Genomic DNA, 25,175 nt, shown 5'->3' on the forward strand with positions numbered 1-25,175 from the left:
GCCCCATTGCCTCTATCTATTGGAGCGGTGAGCGGCCGCTCCCGACCGCCTCAGCTCACAGCTGCTCAGTCAGTGCTCAGCTCACATTAGAATTACATGGTGCTGCTTGCTGTCGACAATTCCGCTGCGCTCCCTCACTAGTGACTCGAGTCAGAACTGCTCTAGTCTCCACACACTGTCTGCAGCTGCCCGGCCCCAGCCTCTGCCAGCCCTGCAGCCCACTGGGATTTTTCCCGGTATCCCCGCGGCCCAAGCCGGCCCTGCCTAGAACGTTGGTGGCATTACCTCCCCAATCAAAAGAAAATAAATATTAAGACAACTAGGCAAACACAACCCGATATAGTGTTGTTACAAGAAACCCATTTAAAAGCTGAAGAAGTTATTAAACTGAAAAGTAGGTGGGTTGGGGATGTGATTGCCACCCCGTGTTCCAGGAGAAAAAAAGGTGTGGCCATTTTATTTCATAAAAATCTCTCCTATATTATTCTTAAAAAGGAATTAGATCCCGAAGAAAGATGGATAACGTTAGAATTACAGGTTAATTGGAATAAAATGGTTATATGCAATATTTATGGTCCTAATAAAACAGATGTGAATTTCTGGAACAGACTTATTGTTATGTTATCTAAATATATTGAACAGAATATAATTCTGGCAGGTGATTTTAACCTAATACCATCAGAAGTTTTAGATAAATTTAGTCCAAAAAATACTAAAAAAATATTTACACAATTATGTAAGAATTTGAAGGTACAATATATATGGTGTATGCAATTCCCAGATACTAAAACCTCAAAACAAAAAATAAAATGTATTTCATACTGTTGGTACCTTGTGTTAAAGGAGGAGGAGCGATGCACTACTGGGAGCTAGCTGAATGTATTGCATGACCCAGTGGAAAGTAATAAAATAGCCACTAGCTCCCAGTAATGCATTGCCGCTCCTCAACCTACCTAGATATGGTTTTAAACAAAGTAAACCAAGAGAAAAAAGCAGAGAATAAGAATAATAGAAGTAAATTGGAAAATTGTTTAAAATTGCATGTTCAATGTTTCCTTTCCTGTTTAGCTAAAACAAAAATAAAGATAAGTATTGCATCACTACAAACACAAACTTATCATTGCATCAACCCCAAAAAAAGAAGGAATAAGCCAGGTGGAAAGATGGGTAATCAAGGAAGATGAAAAAACAATAGATTGACTCATTGTGGCTAGTTGTGCCATCTCTGTTACAAAATGACTGTAATGTTAATTAGATAATTTATTCACACAAAATGACATAGAAAACAATAGCTGTTACTATTGATTTAAAGTGCACGTCTGTCAGAATATATGTTCTCAGGCCCTTCCTTTATATCAAACCTTTGATTCGCAGGTAGAGTGTCACAATCCTCAGATGAAGTTGTCATCAAAATCAGAATGAAAATGTCCCGGATTCCCATGTATCTCTTTTTTGTTTTGTTATATATATTAGCAATTAAACACCTGCATACAACATAAATATTTTAAATTGACTTATCAAGTTTTGGGGAGACAATGGGCTGACAATGTACTTTCCAGGGGAATTAGAGTGTTTATGAATTCTGCCTGCTTGACGTTAGTGCTGGTGAAAAATACAAAGCACACTCATGGTCTGCCCTTGTTCATATCTGCAAGGTCTCTGAGACACCTTCCGTTCTATTCTGAGACTCAAACAACAAATCAGAAATGAGAGTATTTTACAATTACATTTACGTTAAAGGAACATTCTGGTTAAACTTTAAATGGACATACTATAGATGAATTATATCTTTGAATAAAAACATAGTTGCAATATACGTGTATTGGCAAAAATGCTTCTAGTAAAAGTTGTCACTGTTTTCTCTGCACGTGCATGTAAAGCATAGCTACATACCAGATGGTACAAGCACATTAGGTTCTCTGAGCAAGACCTGTGTTTAAAATGCTGGTGCACGGTGCATATTTAAAGGGACACTTTTATTAGTTCTTTATTTACTAACATTTATTTGCAAAGCACCACGATATTCCATAGTGCTGAGCACAGACGCGCATACTGCCATCATAGTGAAACAAATCAGATAGAGTGAAATATCAGCAAATCCAAACAGAATGGGAATTATCTTAACCCTTTAGCTGCTAAGCAATTTTTCACCAAAGTGCTGAGCCAATTTTGAGTTGTTGTTTGTTTTGCTACCTACAATCAAACCTATTGTAACAAATTATATATTTTGTTTGTTTTTTTCCATCAAGGGTAGCCACATATGAAATAGAGGCCCATACAGGCTTTTGGGGGTTAAATTTAGCACACAATAGTGCTGCAGCTTTTGTGAGTACGCTTGTGTATATATATATGCTGTAGTGCCAATAAGATTAATGGACTTGCACTAGGAGGGGCCTTCTGTTGTGGGGGTTATAATATAGATTAGAGAGGCCACATTGTACAGTACAGAAATAAAAGCTCATTTTTTCTTGCAAGGTCTACACAGTTATCACAGTGATCATGATCTGACTATACAGACAACATTAATATATTTTTTTATACGACCAGTAAATACAGTAGATTTGCATAATCAACAAATGCACGATAAAAAGACAATGCAATAGCACTTAGGGGTAGATTCGATAAGCAGCAGATGCTGCTTTCTACGCCCTAGATTCAGATAGAGCATGCAATTTTAAGCAACTTTCTAATGTATTCCTATTATCACATTTTCTCTGTTCTCTTGCTATCTTTATTTGAAAAGCAGGAATGCAAAGCTTAAGAGCCAGCCCGTTTTTGGTACAGCACCTGGGTAGTGCTTGGTGATTGGTGGCTAAATGTAGCCACCAATAAGCAAGCGCTATCCAGGGTGCTGAACCTAAAATGGGCCGGCTCCTATCTTTACATTCCTGCTTTTCAAATACAGATAGGAAGAGAATGAAAAAAAATTGATAATAGGAATAAATTAGAAAGTTGCTTAAAATTGCATGATCTACCCGAATCATGAAAGGAAAAAAATGGGTTCAATATCCCTTTAAAAGGCAAGCGGTGTATTTACCTCAGCATATCAAATTTGGCAATTTAAAGGGACAGTAAACTGTTTGTAATTATTAGATATGTATGTTGTCTTGCTATAGCATAACATGTCAGCCAAGGCAAAACATTTTTAAAACAAACATCTTGTTTGCTGCAATTGTTTTTTTCAATAGCCAATCTTCACTCACCACTTGATTTAATTTGAGGAGACAATCTGGCTTGAGTCTGCAGACAACAAAGCCAAGGTCAAAATGTTAGTATACAGTGCATTGTTTTGCAGTGTGTTAAAGCCAGTTAGGGAAAGATATACAGCAGGATTAACCTTGAAATGCCAGCATGGTGCATTTCTAGTTCTGATCATTAGAAAAGCTATAATTTGCAGAGGAAATTTAAATAAAAGGGGGCAGAATTAATAATAAAAGTCTATTGCAAACTTGTTCTATGTGCATCTAAACATTTTCCCAAAGTGTTCCTTTAATACATCCAGCAAAGACTATACCTTGATCAGGTAATATGGTAGCACAATTACATAGTTAAAATGTATCAGAAAGTACAGTTCCAGACTATCTAATTAGTTATGAAACACCATTGGTTGCAAATTATTCTCATAAACACCAAGCCCTTGTCCTGTAGAGTTTTTCACAGGGAAATAGAAATTCTTGTATATTGACCTACCAATCATGCCCAGGCTGACAGACATTGCACCTACCTCTCCCTGCAATAAACACGTTTGTCAAGCTTTCTTAACTGTGTCTTGCATTATAACAATTAATAATAGTAAGAGTTCATTAATGAATGCAGGGAAAGTTTTTTTCTTTTTCTTGTGCAACAAAAGTTCCAGTGTTTTTTTGTTTTCTCTTGTAAGATGTATCGAGTCCACGGATTCATCCTTTACTTGTGGGATATTCTCCTTCCCAACAGGAAGTGGCAAAGAGAGCACACAGCAGAGCTGTCCATATAGCTCCCCCTCTAGCTCCAACCCCCAGTCATTCTCTTTGCCAGCTCTAAGCAATCGGAAGGGTAAAGTGAATGTGCTGTTAGAATTGTAGTTTTTATTTCTACAAGCAAGAGTTTGTTATTTTAAATGGTACCGGTGTGTACTATTTACTCTCTAGCAGAAAGTAGATGAAGATTTCTGCAGGGAGGAAGATGATTTTAGCAGGTTGTAAATAAAATCCACTGCTGTTCCCACACAGGACTGAGGAGTAGAATAGAACTTCAGTTGGGGGGAACGGTTTGCAGGTTAGGCTGCAATAAGTTATGTTCAGTCATTTATTTCTAGACAAGACTGTGATAATGCTAGAAAAGACTGTTAATATCCCCATGAGGGAAGGGTAAGCTGTATTCAGAGGCTAAGTATGGAATTTCAAGCTTACATAACAGGGCTAGTTTATGCTGGTTGACACTACTTCAGGGCAAACGGTTTTTATTGAAAATATCGTTTTTTTAGGCACTTTGAAGGGTCCTTTGGGTTTCCTTCAGGGGTTGTTATCCACATGGCTATTACTAAAACACTTGGGAGTGTTTCTTTAGGCCTCACAAGCACCGGGGCGAGGTGGGAGGGGCCTAATTTTGCGCCTCAGATGCGCAGTTATTTTGACTAGAAGTTCAGGCTGTTTTCACATGGAGGGTCCTGCTGCAGTTTGAGGGCCTATAAGAAGCTTTTTCCCCACAAATCTGGTTCCCAAGGGCAGGTAGGGCCACAGCAGAGCTGTGGCAAGGTGCTGAAGTTTCTTTAACCGTTTTTTTTGGCTTCTGTCGATCCGGTTTGGGCATTAAGGGGTTAATCGTTTATATTGCTAGTGGTGCAATCTTACTAATGCTTTAGGTACATACTGTAAAAATTTTGAAAAGTTTGCTGCATTTTTTCACTGTTTTGCAAAATTGTGTGTCTTTTTTATCTCTTAAAGGCACAGTAACGTTTTTTTCAAAGTGTGTTTTTACTTGATTAAAGTGATTTCCAAGCCTGTTTGTATTACTACTAGTCTGTTAAACATGTAAATATTTCTGACGGAGGTCAGAAAGTTAAAACTCTTAACCACTTGCCGAGTCCTTCATTCCATTCCTCGGCCATCTGTAGCTCAGTGCATGGAGACAATCGGACTAATGGTAGCGGCAATGGACATAGTCCCTTTTGCACGGATACACCTCAGACCACTGCAACTATGCATGCTCAAACAGTGGAATGGGGATTATGCAGATTTGTCTCCTCAAATACAGCTGGACCAGGGGACCAGAGATTCTCTTCTCTGGTGGTTGTCTCAGGATCACCTGTCTCAGGGAATGTGTTTCCGCAGACCAGAGTGGATCATCGTAACGACCGACGCCAGTCTGTTGGGCTGGGGTGCAGTCTGGGACTCCTTGAAAGCTCAGGGCTTATGGTCTCGGGAAGAAGCTCTTCTCCCGATAAACATTCTGGAACTGAGGGCGATATTCAACGCGCTTCAGGCATGGCCTCAGCTAGCTGCAGCCGAATTCATCAGATTTCAGTCGGACAACATCACGACTGTAGCTTACGTCAATCATCAAGGGGGAACAAGGTGTTCCCTAGCAATGACGGAGGTAACCAAAATAATCAGGTGGGCGGAGGATCACTCCTGCCATCTCTCAGCAATTCACATCCCAGGAGTAGACAACTGGGAGGCGGATTTTCTAAATCGTCAGACTTTTCGCCCGGGGGAGTGGGAACTCCACCCGGAGGTATTTGCCCAGCTGACTCAGCTATGGGGCACTCCAGAATTGGATCTGATGGCGTCCCGTCAGAACACCGAACTTCCTCTTTACGGGTCCAGGTCCCGGGATCCCCAGGCGGTGTTGATAGATGCTCTAGCAGCACCTTGGTCCTTCAATCTGGCCTATGTTTTTCCACCGTTTCCTCTCCTCCCTCGTCTGGTTGCCAGAATCAAGCAGAAGAGGGCTTTGGTATGCAGACCTAGTGGACATGTCATCTGTCCCACCATGGACGCTACCAGCGAGGCAGGACCTTCTAATACAAGGTCCTTTCAAGCATCCAAATCTAATTTCTCTGCGTCTGACTGCTTGGAGGTTGAACGCCTAATTTTATCAAAGCGTGGTTTCTCTGAGTCGGTTATTGATACCCTGATTCAGGCTAGAAAGCCTGTCACCAGGAAAATCTACCATAAGATTTGGCGAGAATATCTTTTTTGGTGTGAATCCAAAGGTTACTCATGGAGTAAGATTAGGATTCCCAGGATATTGTCTTTTCTCCAAGAAGGATTGGAGAAAGGATTATCAGCTAGTTCCTTAAAAGGACAGATATCTGCTTTATCTATTCTTTTCCACAAACGTCTGGCAGAGGTACCAGATGTTCAAACATTTAGTCAGGCTTTAGTCAGAATCAAGCCTGTTTATAGACCTGTGGCTCCGCCATGGAGTCTGAATTTAGTTCTTTCAGTTCTGCAAGGGGTTCCGTTTGAACCTTTACATTCCATAGATATTAAGCTTTTATCTTGGAAAGTTTTGTTTTTGGTAGCTATCTCTTCTGCTCCAAGAGTATCGGAGTTATCTGCTTTACAGTGTGATTCACCTTACCTGGTTTTCCATGCAGATAAGGTAGTTTTGCGTACCAAACCCGATTTTCTTCCTAAGGTTGTGTCTAATAAGAATATTAACCAGGAAATTGTTGTTCCTTCTCTGTGTCCTAATCCTTCTTCGAAGAAGGAACGTCTGTTACACAATCTTGATGTGGTTCGTGCTTAAAGTTCTATTTACAAGCAACTAAGGATTTCAGACAAACAACTTCATTGTTTGTTATCTATTCTGGTAAGAGGAGAGGTCAGAAGGCGACTGCTACCTCTCTTTCCTTTTGGCTGAAAAGCATCATCCGTTTGGCCTATGAGACTGCTGGCCAGCAGCTTCCCGAAACAATTACTGCTCATTCTACCAGAGCAGTGGCTTCCACATGGGCTTTTAAAAATGAGGCTTCTGTTGAACAGATTTGTAAGGCAGCGACTTGGTCTTCGCTGCATACTTTTTCCAAATTTTACAAATTCTATACTTTTGCTTCTTCGGAGGCTATTTTTGGGAGAAAGGTTTTACAAGCAGTGGTGCCTTCCGTTTAAGGTACCTGTCTTGTTCCCTCCCTTCATCCGTGTCCTAAAGCTTTGGTATTGGTATCCCACAAGTAAAGGATGAATCCGTGGACTTGATACATCTTACAAGAGAAAACAGAATTTATGCTTACCTGATAAATTACTTTCCCTTGTGATGTATCGAGTCCACGGCCCGCCCTGGCTATTAAGTCAGGTAGTGTTTTTGTTTAAACTACAGTCACCACTGCATCCTATGGTTTCTCCTTTTTCTTCCTAACCTTCGGTCGAATGACTGGGGGGTGGAGCTAGAGGGGGGAGCTATATGGACAGCTCTGCTGTGTGCTCTCTTTGCCACTTCCTGTTGGGAAGGAGAATATCCCACAAGTAAAGGATGAATCCGTGGACTCGATACATCACAAGAGAAAGTAATTTATCAGGTAAGCATAAATTCTGTTTTTAAGCTAAGTAAATTATCAGTGCCTGGTTAACATGTTTTTTTTATTTCATAGAAATACACAATTTACCCAATCGGACAGCGCGAGAGAAATGTTTAACACCCAGTGGTTATTATGGGGGAGCTATGGTGCTAATAACCCCCATTCATTAGAGTAACACCCACAAAGGCATCTAACGCCAAAAAACTTGCATTTTTACATGTCCTTAACTTTACTTGATACAAGAGATGTAAAAAGAAATGCACAGTAGAAATAATCCCCCCTACCGCATCTGCACCACGTGTAGCTTTGGGGCAACTCAAGATTTAGAAGTCTAGGATCACCCTGCCCTGGTTACACCACACTTTTAGCCAAACAAATCAAACTAGAAGTGAGCCTGAGACATTGGTGAAATCTGACTCACAGATAATATCTTTTGTCTGTCACATCGGTTCAGCATATGACCTACCCAGTGCATATTCAGTACACTTTAGTACAGGGCTGTGAAGTAACCAGTATCCTTAAAGGGACACGAAGCCCCAAATTTTTATTTCAAAATTCAGATAGAGTATAGATTTTTAAACAACTTTCCAATTTACTTATAAATGTTGCTTCATTCTTGTAGTATCCTTTTTGAATGTGCAGCAATGCACTACTGGTAGCTAGCTGAACACATTGGAAAGTCAATGCAAAGAGGCATATACGTGCAGCCACCAATCAGCAGCTAGCTCCCAGCTTCAGGGCCTACCTTATTATGGTTTTCAACAAAATATAGCAAGAGAACTAAGAAAATTAGATTATAGAGGGACATTGGAAAGTTGTTTAAAATGGTATGTTCTATCAGAATCAATCATTAAGGAATATTTTTGGGTTTCATGTCCCTTTAATAAGAGCATGGCGTCATCACCACTGTTTTCCCTTAGTACAAATGTTTAGCAGATCACATGACATAATCCAGTGACTACAACACAAATTTCATTCATCATCTCTGCTTGTTTAACTGTATCTCACAACTAGGGAAAATAACTCCACAGTGTTTGTGTTTTTAGAAAGAATTACGTGTGTTGTGATCCTTTTTTTAGTTTTGCTGAACAGTCATACGTAATACAATTCAACTGAAAGTCCTGGGTATCACAGATTCATTCTCAGACAATTTAACATAACAGAATTCTTGAATGATTAAAATCAATTTGTTTTTAATATATTATGTTCTGGAAAATGTTACATAGTTTTTGCTATTTCCATTGAAGTTGGGTATAGAATGTGAGTCTTATATAACAATTTTCTTATAATTAGCTACTGCTGCCTTTTTAAAGAGAAACCACAGTCCATTATTACACCATGTGAAAGGACAGCACTGAAACTATTAATTGATTTTGGGTGAGAAGTAAAAAAAAAAAAACTACTTACATTTAAAATAGAAGTAGTAGGAGATGCATGTTTGTGTATAACTGATGAATTATATAATATGCTCAATTTGTTACAGAATTAAAGACGGTAACATTTTGACTTTAAAATATGTAAAATATTAAATGTTTAATCTCATTATGGCTGTTGATACAATCTGCCCATATAAACTGCATACAATTGTTTTTAAATCGGGATTAGAATTTATGTATCAAAGGTGCATCTTTTGTGGGGGGGTTTATTAATTTGATTTGACTATTTTAAAATAAAACTGTAGCAGTTAGGTTTTCTTATCGTTTCTAAAAGTGTTTCAGAAGTTTAATAATTGACCTCCTATATCTTCCACACCACACATCCTAGCAGGGCAGAGCTGACTGTTGTCTTTCACAGAGAAAGCTCAAATTACTGTGCTAGGACTGAAGGTATAAATAGAGGTTGCTCAGGATCTGGAAACCAGTTAGAGAAGAAGCTATGAAAGAGACACACCTGCTTTGACTGTGAGTGGATTATACAGAGATGACCTCAAGTGAAGCCTGTGTGGGCTGTTGAATATCAGAGGCTGCTCTCTTCAGTTTGATAGTTGGTTCCCAGTCTGGATTGTATCTGACAATATTTTAAAGTGTGGCAGATCTGGCTCCTGGGTTCAGAAGATGCCACCTCAAGTGATGCTGGACTGCTCTGATGGCAAAAGATTAAGCCCTTTAACAGAGTCACTTGGAAGAGAAAACTCATCCAGACCCACTAGCCAGGAACTTGGTATCAAATGTGTTTTGGTGGGTGATGGGGCAGTGGGCAAAACCAGCCTGGTTGTCAGTTATACTATCAATGGCTACCCAACTGAATACCAGCCTACTGCTATGGATACCTTCTCTGGTAAGTCCCATATAAGCGTACATTTAATGCAGTTAGATATTGTGTGCGTGTGTGTTTTTTTATTTATTTATTTATATATATATATATATATATATATATATATATATATATATATTTCTTTTACAAATTACTAATATATATATTGGTTACATACCAGTGCACCTATATATATATATATATATATATATATATATATATATATATATATATATATATATATATATATATATATATATATATATATATTAGTAATTTAAAAAAAAAATATGATGTCTACATTATCTTAATGTTAGATATGAAGTTGTACAAGTTTGTCATTAGCAGAACATTCCACTCCAGGTTGTTTAAGGTTTTATGATACAAATTATTAAGGTGTTCAGAATGTATAAAACAATCTTAATAGAGCTTCTTTATTGGATAATAAATTATATTTCAGGAATGACCTGTGGGTCTGTGATAAATCAGGTGACAGTGGGAAGTGTCCTTTTTATGCCTTCCTGCTACAATTAGTGTTAGTGTGTGCTCCTATACACGTCTGTATTTAATACTAGGTATCCTAGACGCTGGACTGCTTTTATTGCCTTATTGATAGTTTAACCCCTTGCCTGCCAAAAAGTTTAATGCATCTAAAAGTTTTGTGCTTTTTGTCATAAAGTGGGAGGCAATTACATTATACAATCTATTTAATTTATTCAATAGAGATGATCAATCGCTAGAACACAAATGTTACCATTAGTGCCTTGGCATTGACTAAAGTTATTGGATTTAATATATATGACAAAGCAGTTAAGTTTTAACATTTTATGTGGAGAAATCTGCCTGTAAAGCATTTATTATATAGTGTGTGTATGTATATATATGTATATATATATATATATATATATATATATATATATATATATATATATATATATATATATATATATATATAATTCTATTTATATTGCTGTTTTTAGTATAGGACTCGATGTCTATAGAAATACATAGATCTTAAAGCAACAACCATATCCTCTACAACAATGACTTAGAAATCCATATTCAGTGACCGGGTTAATGGAGAGGAAAAGCCCCAGATCTGAGTTTATGGAGTTAAGTATCGGTTAGGAGATAGTCTTGCTAGACCGGTTCATCATCACTCCCATCATCCCTAGCGTTTTCTTTGATTATCCCAGCACAAGCTTGTGTAATGACACTTACTTTGCCTATGTACTTGTATGGGGAAGGTTTATTAGTGACGACCCACTAGGCTGATCTATCTGAGCATCCCATAAGCAAGTCTGTTGCCTTCCTCACTGTAGCTGCCCTGTTTGCCACCTTCTGTAAAAGTGAACAGTTATCTCCCCGCCTTTCTAGTATTTCTGATATCATAAAGTGATGAATGTATTTAAAGGGGCATACAAATAAAACCATGAAGTTCACTTTGACTAGAACATTTATTACTTGTATTTTTTTTTTTTTAACATTTATGAGCTAGCAAGTTTTAAATATTATTAAATCATCTTTAGAGGGACAGTCAACCTAACATTTTTTTTTGTTGTTGTTTAAAAAGATAGATAATCCCTTTATTACCCATTCACCAGTTTTACACAGCCAACATGATTATATTAATATACATTTTACCTCTGTGATTACCTTGTAGCTAAGCATCTTCTGACAGCCCCCTGATCACATGATGACTTTTTTTAATTTATTATCTATTGACTTGCATTTTAGCCAATTAGTGCTGTGTTGTGCAGAACCCACGGGGGGTGAGCACAATGTTATCTATTTGGTTCACACGAACTAGCAGTCTCCTGTTGTGAAAAGCTAATACACAAGCAAGTTATAAGAGGCTGTCTTTCATGGCTTAGAAACAGACTGAAATTTAGAGGTTTAAATGTTGTACAAAGCTGGAGAATGGGTAGTACAAGTGTTATCTATCTTTTTAACCCTTTAAGGACACAGCTTTCTGTTTGCTCAATTGTTTTATGACGGAAAAATTCCGTCATATGTCATTAAGAGGTTAAACAATAACAATTTTAATGTTGACTGTTCCTTAAATTAACCCTTTCTATTCCCCTTAAAAATCCCAGCTTGCAAGTTGCTGCAACAAGATTGTCAGTAGTGTAAAGTGTTGCTTTTCTTGGTACTTTTAGTGAAGTTAATTAACTACACGTGGTTTCTGTTTAATTTCCATTGAATGGTGTCCTTTTCTTATTCAAGGCCTATGTATTGTCTGACTTTGAGGGGAGTTTCAATCTCATAAGCCTATTTGTTGATTTTTCTCACTCTCTTTCATGGTTCTTACTTTCCCCACAGGGAGTCTTTCATCTTTGTAATAGTTTTTTTGTTTTTTTTTGGTTCCTACTTCTACATGTATACAATCTCTGAAATGCAGGAATATGTTCTAGATATATGGAAACGTTTGGCAGAATTCCCCCTTTTTTTAATTTTTTATACTATAACATCACCTGAAATTAGAATTAAAGGGATAGGAAAGTAAAAAAATTAAACTTGCATGATTCTGATAGAGCATGTCATTTTAAAATACTTTTAAATTCACTTCTATTTTCAAATGTGCTTTGTTTTCTTGGTAACAATTGTTGAAAAATAATACCCACATCTGACACTAGTGGGAGCTGCTGCTAATTGGTGCCTAAAACATTTGTCTTGTCTTTTGTGATTGTTTGACTGGATGTGCTGCCAGTAGTGTAATGCTGTTCCTTCAGCAAAGGATGACAAGGGAATGAAGCAAATTTGATAATGGTAGTAAATTGGAAAGTTGTTTAAAATTGTGTCATATCCAAACCATTAAATATTTTTTTTATTTTTCCTTTTTAAGGATAATTTATTGATAATAAGAGGAAATAACATGTCAAATTATTTTAGTATTAGTGTGAAAAATCAATATAATATTCTTTAAACCATGGTGGCGACTTTTTGATCAACAAGCCCAAGTGTCAGGACACCCTGGGTGTCCATTAAAGGAGAATAAAATTCTCAGCAATTCTTTTATTTCTAGCTAGATTAGTTTTAAAAATGGTTACTTATGCCGCTGCGTTTCCAGAACTTTTTGCTTATTTTTTAATAAAGAAAGATTGTGACAAAAAAACCTGCTATTTATTGTATGGAATTGTCAATGGAAGAAAGTCTTGTTCGTGATTTTAAAAAGAGCATTTGACCATTGCTTTTTTTTTTTTTTACCAACAGCAACACATTTTAATCTTTCTTGGGTTCAGCTCTTTCTGTACACCGCTCTTGTGGCTGTAAATGCCAATAAATATATTGGAAGCTTCTAAAACTCTAAGATTTCAGGCAAACATTTTAATAATAATAAAGATCATATCAGTAAGTTTGCCTATTCATGACATTTGCTACTTGGCCTTGAATCAGGGGTGGCACATGTAAAGCCACCAATCACCAGCTATGTTCAGCTTTGCAAAGGAGTAAGAATTCTGTGTAATCAATTAACATTAATAAAATGATCTAACATTTTAAAGGGATAGTACTCCAGAATTCTTATGGTTTAAAAAGATAATCTCTTTATTACCCATTCCCAAGTTTTGAATATCCAGCACAGTATATTAATATACTTTTTACCTCTGTAATTACCTTATATCTAAGCCTCTGCAGACTGCCCCCTTATCTTGGTTCTTTTGACAGACTTTTATTCTAGCCAATCAGTGCAGACTCACAAATAACTCCATGGGGGTGAGTACAATGATATCAATATAAACTTACCTAGGTTTAGTGTTCAACACAGAGTTACAAGAGAACAAAGTAATTTTGGTGATAAAAGTAAATTGGAAAGTAGTTTAAAATTGCATGCCATATCTGAATAATGACATTTTGACTAGACTGTCCCTTTAACATAGTTTACCTAGAATCTTGCAGACAGGATTTTATGATGGGTCAGCTCAAAATTAATCAGTGTTAATAATAAAATATAGTGTATATGTATGCATGTGTTTTTTTTTTTGTTGTTCCTTAAAAGGTTCATCCTAAACACACTACATTTTTCATTTCCACCTGGCTGATAAGGCAGCAGCTGAATGGTTTCATATAACACAATTCACAAATGGCAGATTTGTGACACTAAGAAGACCTTTCATTTAATGAGCCAGAGTGGTTAAATAAATATTTATAAGATTATTTCTAATAAGGTAAAAAGCTCTATTTACAAATTCCATTGACAGTTTATGTAACAGGCTGACTGAGATATTATTCACACGTGAGGGTGATTTTCGGAGGCAGGGCATTTTTAAGTCTATTGGTCATTAAGATTTCATAAAAACATCAAATCCCTGCTTAACTCAGTATCAAAGGCACTACTTGCTCTAAATGTGTCCACAGTCAATTAGCCCAGATCTGATACGGCCATGATACCCAAATGTTGAAACACTAGAAAATATCACCTGAACATCTCTATGTAAAAAAAGAAAGATATTTTACCTAAAAAAGTAATCGGCAGCCACATCCCATTGTAAAGGACTTCTAAGCAGCAAATCAATATGTCTGTCCTGGGACAGCTAAGGGACTGAGCTTACGTGCACATTCATCTTATTTCCCTAAGTTTACTGTGAAATCTCATGAGATCACAAGAGTTCATGACCTCAGCACTGTTGATGCTGATTGGCTGCTGTTCATTTCTTCGTTTTGTTGTTGTTGTTTTTTTACCTGCAGCTGGGCTGTAACTGAAGTATAACTTTTTATACAGAACTTACTCTGGTGAGCTGAGGTAAAATCTTCCTTTTTTACATAGATATGCTCAGGTGATATTTTCCTGTCAGCTGTTTACAGTTATACTGCATCAGTTTCAAGTGATTTAGCATATGAGTATTATGTCCCTTTAAAGGGACACTGAACCCAAATTTTTTCTTTCATGATTCAGATGGAGCATGCAATTTTAAGCAACTTTCTAATTTACTCCTATTAACATTTTTTTTCTTCATTCTCTTGGTATCATATTTTTTTTTTTTTTTTTTTTAAAGCAAGAATGTAAGTTTAGATGCCGGCCAATTTTTGGTGAACAACCTGGGTTGTCCTTGTTGATTGGACAGAACCAATAAAGTGCTGTCCATGGTGCTGAACCAAAAATTGGCTGGCTCCTTAGCTTAGATGCCTTATTTTTCAAATAAAGATAGCAAGAGAATAAAGAAATGATAATAGAAGTAAATTATTAAGTTGCTTAAAATTGCATGCTCTATCTAAATCATAAAATAAAAAAATTGGGTTTAGTGTCCCTTTAAGTAAGTTCCAGGAGCTGGCTTTTTGAGGGCAGTTGAAAGTATTTGCACATGGAATCAGAATTATGTGAAGTAAAAACACTTATATAATAATGGGACAATATACTCCTTCCCTCCCTCCCTTTTTCTTGTAACTTTTAGTTTGTCTTGCACATTTCAAAATCTCTGAAATCTCACGGCTTACCATGCCACATATCTGTCCCATATATGAAAAGGGCCACAGTTGAAACACAGATGTGTTCTGGCCAGGTTTTTGTATTGTTTTAATGTGATCTATAAAATTTGAGGTTTTAGCTTTTTGGGAGAGCCAACCTCATTTGTATTTGTAACACATCCTGTCCCTAAATGGTGTCAGCAGAGGTGATAAGATACTGCAAGCCAAGTTTTGCTAACAAAATGATAATGGCTAGCTGTGTATACTCCAATAACCAGTTCAGACTGGCTCCTTCAAATAAAGCAAGTGGTGGTAGGTAGTTTTGTTAAAAAAAATAAAAATAAAAAATACATCAAGCACAATACGAGCGTATTCAGGAAATTCTCACACTCCACTAACATGTAAATCTAATGCAAGACAATAGAAAGGTCTCATAATTACATTTTTTTTATATATATCTTGTTACAGGCATTTAAAGGACTAAAATTTGACTAACTTAATATTTGTAAAATTAATTATTTAAACAAACATGCACATTATTTTGCAGGCTAATCTTTGAATACCTTACATATAGGGTTTTAGTGTTTTACGGTCTCTAGGTCCCTTTAACCTATCTAATCTAATCTAATCAGTAAGTTTAAATAGTAGTTAGAGAATTATAACCTCTCTTGCTTTTACTGAGCCCCAAAGTAGTGGAGAACCAAATCTGTTTGTATTCAGTTTTAGTGTCATTCTATTTGAGAATAACCCATTTTGTTCATGTTAAGGAATGTAATTGGCACTTTGACTGTTTAATAACCACTTACAATGCAACTCCTTATATATTGGTCATCCAGTTCTGAAGCCTTAAGGCTATTTGCAGCTGATTGATCATTGCTGATAATAACCGAGGAGCATGCCGCCGTCATTCCTGTGGTATTAGAAGGTTGTGGCCATATTTGATGAGCAAGTTCAGTACAATGTGGCACTAAGGATTCTTCTAATGGGAAATAATTTGTGAGAGACTGAAATTTAGTGAAGGCCAAAATTCTTATAGCTACTAACTTTTTTTTTTTTTTTTTTTTTTCAATCAGGGTGGCAAAATAGCAGTGTTAAAATTTGCATTGATCTAATTTTCATACTTTGTTGTTTTTGGTAACATCCTGTTAAGATTTTTTTTTTTTTCTTCCTTCTTTCAGTTCAAGTGTTGGTGGATGGGGCACCTGTTCGAATCCAGTTATGCGACACTGCAGGACAGGTGGGTAAAAATCTTAAACACACATCCTGTAAACAGGAGTTAGTTTGCCATTGGCTGTCTGCAAACACTTCGTAGTTTGCAAGTGAATCCATGCACCCAATGCAAGCGCCACCATATTCACAGATTCTCTGTCAGTAATTTGGCTGACTTGCATTGTAGAATTTACTATTGTAATGTCACTACCTCAGACAAAGCAACAGTGAGCTTTTGCTTAGATACCCCACCCAAGACATAAAAAATCCAGAATTCATGGATCCAGTCAGTCATTGCTCTTAAAATGGATTCTTCTCTTTGGAATAAATAGCCAAAGGGTTAAATGCTAGGCTCTTTATTGGCTAGTATTCAGTTAATGTACTATTTGATGATTATTTAAGCTTTGCATCGCAATGACATGTGCTGTTAAAGGGGCACTGAAGTCAAAATTGCTATTTCATGATCCAGATAGAGCATGCAGTTTTAAAGGAACAGTCTACACCAAAATTTCTATTGTTTAAAAAGATACATAATCCCTTTACCTATTCCCCAGTTTTGCATAATTAATATTGTTATATTAATATACTTTTTACCTCTGATTACCTTGCATCTAAGCCTCTGCAGACTGTTCCCTTGTCTCTGTTCTTTTGACAGGCATGCATTTTAGTCAATCAGTGCTGACTCGTAAATAACTCCATGGTAGTAAACACAATGTTTTCTATATGACACACATGAACTAGCAGTGTCTGACTGTGAAAAACCGTCAAAATGCATTGAGATAAAAGGTGGCCTTCAATGGTATAGAAATCAGTGTTTTAGCTTTCAACAAAGAATACAGAAAGAACAAAGAAAATTTGATGATAATAGAAAATGGGAAGGTTTTTTTTTTAATTGCATTCCCTATCTGAATCATGAAAGTTTAATTTTGAATAAACTGTCCCTTTTAAACAACTTTCCAATTTACTTCCATCATCTAAATGTGCACAATTTCTTTATATGCACACTTTGAGGTACCAGTTCCTATTGAGCATGTGTAAGATTCACAGGCTATACATATATGCATTTTGTGATTGGCTAATGGTTGTCACATGATCCAGGGAGAATAAAAAAAACTAACAAAGTTTAAAGGACCAGTACATACAGTAGATTTGAATACTCAACAAATGCATGATAACAAGACAATGCAATAGCACTTAGTCTGAACTTCAAATGAGTAGTAGATTTTTTTTTTCTGACAAATTTCAGTTATGTCTATTTCCACTCCCCCTGTATCATGTGACAGTCATCAGCCAATCACAAATGCATTTACTTATATTCTGTGAATTCTTGCACATGCTCAGTAGGAGCTGGTGAATCAAAAAGTGTAAATTTAAAAAGACTGCACATTTTGTTAATGGAAGTACCTTTAACATTTGTCAGAGAAAAATCTACTACAAATTTGAAATTCAACTAAGTGCTTTATCATTGTCTATTTATTACGTTTGTTGATTATGCTACTGTGCTTAGTGCTGCCTACACACACATATGTGCCAAGCAGCTAATTACATAACATTATGTGTTTTATGGGTAAGCAGGTGTGAAATGATTACAATAAAAGTGTGGGAATTCCCATAATATCCCAACATTGTGTTTGATTCTTTGCCTTCATGGGTTTATGCTTGGCCCAAATAAACTGTGCTTTTTATTGGCTCTCTCAAGTGCATACATCTAATAAAATAGACTTGCAAACTAGTACATAAGCTGTATGCTTAAAGGCATTCTACTTCAGAATTTGTATTATCTAAAAAGATAGATAATCCCTCTATTACCCATTCCCCAGTTTTACACAACAAACATGGTTATATTAATATACTTTTTACCTCTGATTTCTGTAATTACTTGTATCTAAGCCTCTGCAGACCGCCCTCTTATTTCAATTATTTTGATAGGCTTGTATTTTAACCAATCATTTCTGACTCATTAATAACTCCAAGGGAGTGAGCACAATATTATCTATATGGCACACATGAACTAACTATGTCTGGCTGGGAAAAAAGTGTCAAATGCCTTCAGATAAGAGGTGACCTTCAAGGGCTTAGAAATTAGCATTGGAGCCTACCTAGATTTAGCTTTGAACAAAGAATACCAAGAGAGCAAAGCAAATTTGATGATAAAAAAATAAATTGGAAAGTTGTTTAAACCTTCCTGATTCAGATAGGGCATGCAAATTTAATTTTGTCTAGACTGACCCTTTAAGACTACTTGTAAGCCAGGCACAAAGTCCCTTCTTAAAGAAGACTGAGACTGAAAATCTATTCAGGCAAAAACAATATAAAAATAGATTTTTATTTTATTTAGTGTTGTATTTCTGGACAAATGCATTGAGGCCACATACCATTGTCGAGACAGTACAAATTTAAAACCAGCACAACCGATTTCTAATTACACTGGCTCAGCTGTCTTTCCCTTCAAGGCTGTGCACAAATTGTATAATCTGTACAAACGTTCAAATTTTTTTTTTTTTTATTCATAATTAAGATTACTCCTACTCCACCAACAAAATATGGCTTCCTGTCTTTCAAATAAATTTTCAATTAAATGTCACCCGTGAAATAAACCCTAAATTATTATTAACCCCTTAATGACCGCAGCACTTTTCCATTTTCTGTCCGTTTGGGACCAAGGCTATTTTTACATTTTTGCGGTGTTTGTGTTTAGCTGTAATTTTCCTCTTACTCATTTACTGTACCCACACATATTATATACCGTTTTTCTCGCCATTAAATTGACTTTCAAAAGATACCATAATTTTCATCATATCTTATAATTTACTATAAAAAACATTATAAAATATGAGGAAAAAATGGAAAAAAACACATTTTTTCTAACTTTGACCCCCAAAATCTGTTACACATCTACAACCACCAAAAAACACCCATGCTAAATAGTTTCTAAATTTTGTCCTGAGTTTAGAAATATCCAATGTTTACATGTTCTTTGCTTTTTTTGCAAGTTATAGGGCCATAAATACAAGTAGCACTTTGCTATTTCCAAACCACTTTTTTTCAAAATTAGCGCTAGTTACATTGGAACACTAATATCTTTCAGGAATCCCTGAATATCCATTGACATGTATATATTTTTTTTTAGAAGACATCCCAAAGTATTGATCTAGGCCCATTTTGGTATATTTCATGCCACCATTTCACCGCCAAATGCGATCAAATAAAAATTTTTTTTCACTTTTTCACAAATATTTTCACAAACTTTAGGTTTCTCACTGAAATTATTTACAAACAACTTATGCAATTATAGCATAAATGGTTGTAAATGCTTCTCTGGGATCCCCTTTGTTCAGAAATAGCAGACATATATGGCTTTGGCTTTGCTTTTTGGTAATTAGAAGGCTGCTAAATGCCCCTGCGCAAAATACGCGTATTATGCCCAGCAGTGAAGGGGTTAATTAGGGAGCATGTAGGGAGCTTCTAGGGTTAATTTTAGCTTTAGTGTAGTAGACAACCCCAAGTATTGATATAGGCCCATTTTGGTATATTTCATGCCACCATTTCACCGCCAAATGCGATCAAATTAAAAAAAACGTTAATTTTTTCACAATTTTAGGTTTCTCACTGAAATTATTTACAAACAGCTTGTGCAATTATGGCACAAATGGTTGTAAATGCTTCTCTGGGATGCCCTTTGTTCAGAAATAGCAGACATATATGACTTTGGCGTTGCTTTTTGGTAATTAGAAAGTCGCTAAATGCTGCTGCGCATCACACGTGTATTATGGCTAGCAGTGAAGGGGTTAATTAGGTAGTGTGTAGGGAGCTTGCAGGGTTAATTTTAGCTTTAGTGTAGAGTTCAGCCTCCCACCTGACACATCCCACCCCCTGATCCCTCCCAAACAGCTCCCTTCCCTCCCCCACCCCACTATTGTCCCCGCCATCTTAAGTACTGGCAGAAAGTCTGCCAGTACTAAAATAAAAGATTTTTTTTTTTTAAAAAAGAAAAAAAAAAAAAAGCATATTTACATATGCTGTGTTTAGGATCCCCCTTAGCCCCCAACCTCCCTGATCCCCCCCAAAACAGCTCTCTAAGCCTCCCCCTCTGCCTTATTGGGGGCCATCTTGGGTACTGGCAGCTGTCTGCCAGTACCCATTTTGCACAATCAAATATTTATTTAATTTTTATTTTTTGTTATTTCCCCCCACCCCCCCCCCCGACCAACCCCCACCACCTAAATACCGAATAAGGTGTTTTTTTTTAAAATTACTTGTCCCACTTTTATTTTGGGACACATTTTTTTCTGTAGTGCAGCGGTCCCCACCCGGTCCCTGCCCCGGCGCGCCCCCGCGCGCGCCCCCTCGTGCACGTGCGCGCGCCCCCCGCGCGCGCCCGGACTTGCACGCCCACGATCCCGCCCCCCTCCACATGACAAGGGCCATCGATGGCCGCCACCCACCTCCCACACCGGCTCCCACCCACCAACGATACCGGCCATCGATGTCCGGTGCAGAGAGGGCCACAGAGTGGCTCTCTCTGCATCGGATGGCCATCTAAGGTTATTGCAGGATGCCTCCATATCGAGGCATCACTGCAATAACCGGAAAGCAGCTGGAAGCGAGCAGGATCGCTTCCAGCTGCTTTCCACACCGAGGACGTGCAGGGTACGTTCTCAGGCATTAACTGCCTTTTTTCTGAGGACGTACCCTGCACGTCCTCGGTCATTAAGGGGTTAAAGGGGCATGAAACCCAATTTATTTTGATTTTTATGCAATTTTAAATGTTCCAATTTACTTCTATTATCAAATTTGCTTAATTCTCTTGTTATCCTTTGCTGAAGGAGCAACAGTGCATTACTGGGAGCTAGCTAAACATATCTAGTCAGCCAATAACAAGAGACAAATGTGTGTATCCACCAATCAACAAAGGGAATAGAGTAAATTTGAAAATAGAAGTGAATTTGAAAGGGTCTTGAAATTACATACTCTATCTGAATCATGCAGGTTTAATTTTTACTCCTATCCCTTACTCAATATTTTGAGTAGAAGGTTTAGTAGAGAACTGTAAAACATTTTTTTGCATGTCTTAGTACAAAGAAATGTGCTCTTTAAATTCAAGATACCATTTTTAAATCTGAAATGTCTACTACTCTTTCAATATTAGGTTCAAAGAAATAGTAAAACTGAAGTATTAATGGAGTCAAATTACTTCTAATAATACCAAGCAGACCTGCCGCGTAGCACTGAAACTGAAGAGACTTTTATCCTCTTACTTTACTTTAGATTGTGCGTTTTAAAACTTTTGAAAGTGTTAAGGTTGCATCTCTGGAACACCCCAATTCTGCTAGAGATAAGGATACATGCAATAAATGTAGCATACACATGTATGCCTGCTTCTCATTTGCTCATCTGTTGCATCCTCACCTGGAGCGGCACAGGAGCAAATCTTTAAAGGGCCATAACAGAAAAAAAAAATTAATGCTCTAATTCGCAGAGCACTGATTGATTGGATTGTCAGCAGTTTCTGCTCAGGTCAGCAGTACTTTGTAGGTCACGAGTGGTTCTTCTACTGTGTGTTTAAACCGTGTGTGGGGGGGGGGGGGGTTAAACACTCAGTAGTGTAGGTTCAATGTTAAAATTAAATGATCTAACAGATTATAGCATTCTATTTTAAAAAAAATAAAAAAAAATATATATATATATATATATATATATATATATATATATATATATATATATTACTAATATGGCAATTTAACTATGTATTTATCACTTTTAACACAAATAAAACCTATAGTAAAAGAGGGTGTAAACACTGTAAGGAAATAAAATATTTGATTTGACACCGTTTCTTGTAGCTTCAGTCTTACTTGAACCTCACCTATTACTTGCTCATATAATCTTTGAGACTAACTTAATTTTCTTTTACTTTTTTTTTTTTGAACACAGGAAGACTTTGACCACCTCCGTTCGCTCTGCTACCCTGACACAGATGTCTTCTTGGTGTGTTTCAGCGTAGTGAATCCCAGCTCCTTCCAGAACGTTATCGAGAAATGGATCCCTGAGATTCGAACACACAGCCCTCACACACCAGTTGTGCTAGTGGGTACTCAGACAGACCTCAGAGATGATGTCAATGTGTTAATTAACCTGAGCAGGTGTCGCGTTCGGCCTGTAAGCGAGTCCCATGCACAAGGGGTGGCCCAGAAGATCAGAGCTGAGACCTACATAGAGTGCTCTGCATTGACTCAGAAGAACCTTAAAGAAGTTTTTGACACAGCCATTCTTAGTGCCATTGAACACAAGGCACGACTAGAGAAAAAACTGAACACAAAGGGCATTAAAAGACTATCCAAGTGCAGGTGGAAGAAATATTTCTGCTTTGTATGAGATGTTCTCTTATGTCTTTCTCAATTGCAATCTCTCTCCTGTTTTTCATAAAAGCAAATATGGAGACTAACATTTGGTCACTGGATACAGAGCAACAGACACTGAACTTTGTATGCAAAGCATTTACTTTTTTGTTTGTGAAGCCCAACAGTGCATATTAACAATGCATTTGGCAAACCTATGTATGTTAAACATACGACATTTAGACAAACATGAAATTGTTATAATCTTTATTTTTTTTTATAGATTTCTTTTATTTTGAGAATTCAAAACAGTTACCACGTAAAATGTACAGTCTATAACGTACACCCAATGTAGTATCATAGTCTATTTTAGTGCCAGTCCATCTTCATCGCTAAGACATACATCAATGTCCAGACTCCATATTCTACATTGTATCAAAGCATTATGAATAAGATGTCAGTGGAATTCTGAGGCAGATAAAAAGTCAACAAAAGATACAAACGTTTAATTTTTGAGAGTAAAATGGAACTTGCATCATTGATAAGAGCATAAGATGTGTGTTAAAAGAGAGAGAAAAAAGGGGGATAGGAGGTCTATTAGATGGGAGGGGATGAAAAGGGAGGGGAATGCTGCTTCCAGTAGTCTGTCATTTTTATAGGTCACTATTATGTGGTTTAGCCAGATTTAGTCTTCTTGCTTAGAAGGCTAGAGAAATGTCCTATGAAGGAAGTAGTTTAGAGCCAAGTCTTGTGGGAGTCTCGTGGGTATCTATGTCACAGTCACAGTAGGTTTAATAATGGAAATTGATGCTCATAGGAAGATGTCATTCTCCACATCACTCTGGTACAAAAGTTGCTTAGAGACTAGAAATAAAACCACTTCTGGATGAGCCTCCCTCTTTAATTCCAACTTTTCTCTTGGGTCTCTTCCTCAACCTTGTCCTCCTCACTTTAGTCTCTTGCCAGGACACCGGTCCAAGGCCATTCTGCATATGGCTGCAGCTGGTGTCTTCTCCAGTGCTGAGGAAGACATCATCCATTTCTCCCTCTGTTGCATGTTCCTCCTTTCTGTCACCACTTTGATCTCATATTTGCCTGCAACATTAGCAAAAATTAGTTCTCTGTCAGCCAGGGCATATTACACATGGGGAGGAAGGGCTACTTTGCATATTTGTGTCTTGTTAAAGCTACTAACGTGATACAGGAAGTGGCAACCAGGTTGGACGTCCATTATGAGATATTTCACAATATTATCCAGCAGTATCAAGGAAAAGAAGTGGCTTTAAATTACAGAAGTGTTTGGGTTAAAGAGAAACGCTAGGTGTTGTAAACAAATCTATCCGGTGTCTTACAAAAGAAGGGAGTGGTGGCTCTAATTTAAAGGACACATAATGACTTTATTTTTAATAAGATGAGCCTTTAACTGTAGAAAATGAGTAATCTTGTGTGCTAGAAGGAAAAACTTAACCAAAGTAAATGTCTAAAAGCCATTCTCCTTCATATGTCATTTCTTTACCTGAAACACAATTCTCACTCATGCCCCAATAATGCAAAATTAAAGTTATAATACCTTAAGGGATATTTTGCTAAATGCATGTGTAATAAACAGAACTCTCAAAATGTTCTGAGGAATGTGAGGGACAAGAGGTCTATATGTTAAGTAATGTATTGGCACTTTAAAAATGGTATTAATAATGTGAAGAAAGGTTTAAGTAAGTGTGTGAACAATCAAAATCAGACCTTGGTGTTACTGTACGCTTGTTAGAATTATTTTATTTTTCTGATCAAGCAGATAATCTACCCAAACTGAGAAAGTGAAGCTAAAGTGGGCTCTAGAATGTTGTTTGCAGGCAGTAATGGTTTCTGCCATTTGCAGAAAGACATGTAAAGTTTAAAACTTGTTGAAGGAATTTTATTGATCTGTAAAATGTGTATAGTGGTGCCCAAAACCTCTCGGGTAATGAGAGCAGAAACTGGATATAGAGTGGTTTTATAAACCAGTCTTGAAGTTGGAAGAGGACGCTTGCTATGATACTACTGCAAGTATGAATAATGTAGCCTTTTTTATCATAACAAATTCTGTTCCCTTCACATTTTTATGTGGTTATTATCATAATTGTTTTGAAGTTTTACACAAGAAAGATTGCTGTAGACTTACTGGACCAAAGCAGAAATCTAAATGAACATTAGATGCTTCTGTGTAAAAATTGTGTTTTGTGTCATACTCACTAGAGAAGCCAAAAAAAGTATCATTGTAACCTAGGTTTTTAAAATGATGGAAATTGCCTAAACCAGCTGTTTTGTTTTCAGCCTTTCAAGTTGCAAAATTTTAGTTTTTTGGTGCATGGAAGAAACCTATTTTTCACAAGGGGTGTTTTTGTGTCCTTTTTGATAATACCTCACTACTTTTGAAGAGAGGGTGAAGAGGGAATTAAGATATATATATATATATATATATATATATATAT

General features: G+C 36.9%; 1 protein-coding gene across 1 annotated transcript; it reads left to right on the forward strand.

The window, feature by feature from the left end:
- The first annotated feature begins 9,382 nt into the window (after nucleotides 1–9,382).
- On the forward strand, nucleotides 9,383–23,274 carry RHOV (ras homolog family member V). Its single transcript, XM_053697879.1, has 3 exons — nucleotides 9,383–9,781; nucleotides 16,339–16,397; nucleotides 22,304–23,274. Exons 1-3 carry the CDS (start codon nucleotides 9,559–9,561, stop codon nucleotides 22,742–22,744), a joined length of 723 nt encoding a protein of 240 aa, XP_053553854.1. The 5' UTR covers nucleotides 9,383–9,558; the 3' UTR covers nucleotides 22,745–23,274.
- The last annotated feature ends 1,901 nt before the right edge of the window (nucleotides 23,275–25,175 follow it).

This window comes from Bombina bombina, chromosome 1 (assembly GCF_027579735.1).
Source record: "Bombina bombina isolate aBomBom1 chromosome 1, aBomBom1.pri, whole genome shotgun sequence".
NCBI classification, from domain to species: Eukaryota; Metazoa; Chordata; class Amphibia; order Anura; family Bombinatoridae; genus Bombina; species Bombina bombina.

What these genes read in the sequence shown, in the direction of transcription:
- RHOV (XM_053697879.1), top strand. Translation starts at nt 9,559, where the DNA reads ATGCCACCTCAAGTGATGCTGGACTGCTCTGATGGCAAAAGATTAAGC. An exon ending in TGCTATGGATACCTTCTCTG is followed by an intron (nt 9,782 to 16,338) that starts GTAAGTCCCATA and finishes TCCTTCTTTCAG; the next exon opens with TTCAAGTGTTGGTGGATGGG. An exon ending in TATGCGACACTGCAGGACAG is followed by an intron (nt 16,398 to 22,303) that starts GTGGGTAAAAAT and finishes TTTTGAACACAG; the next exon opens with GAAGACTTTGACCACCTCCG.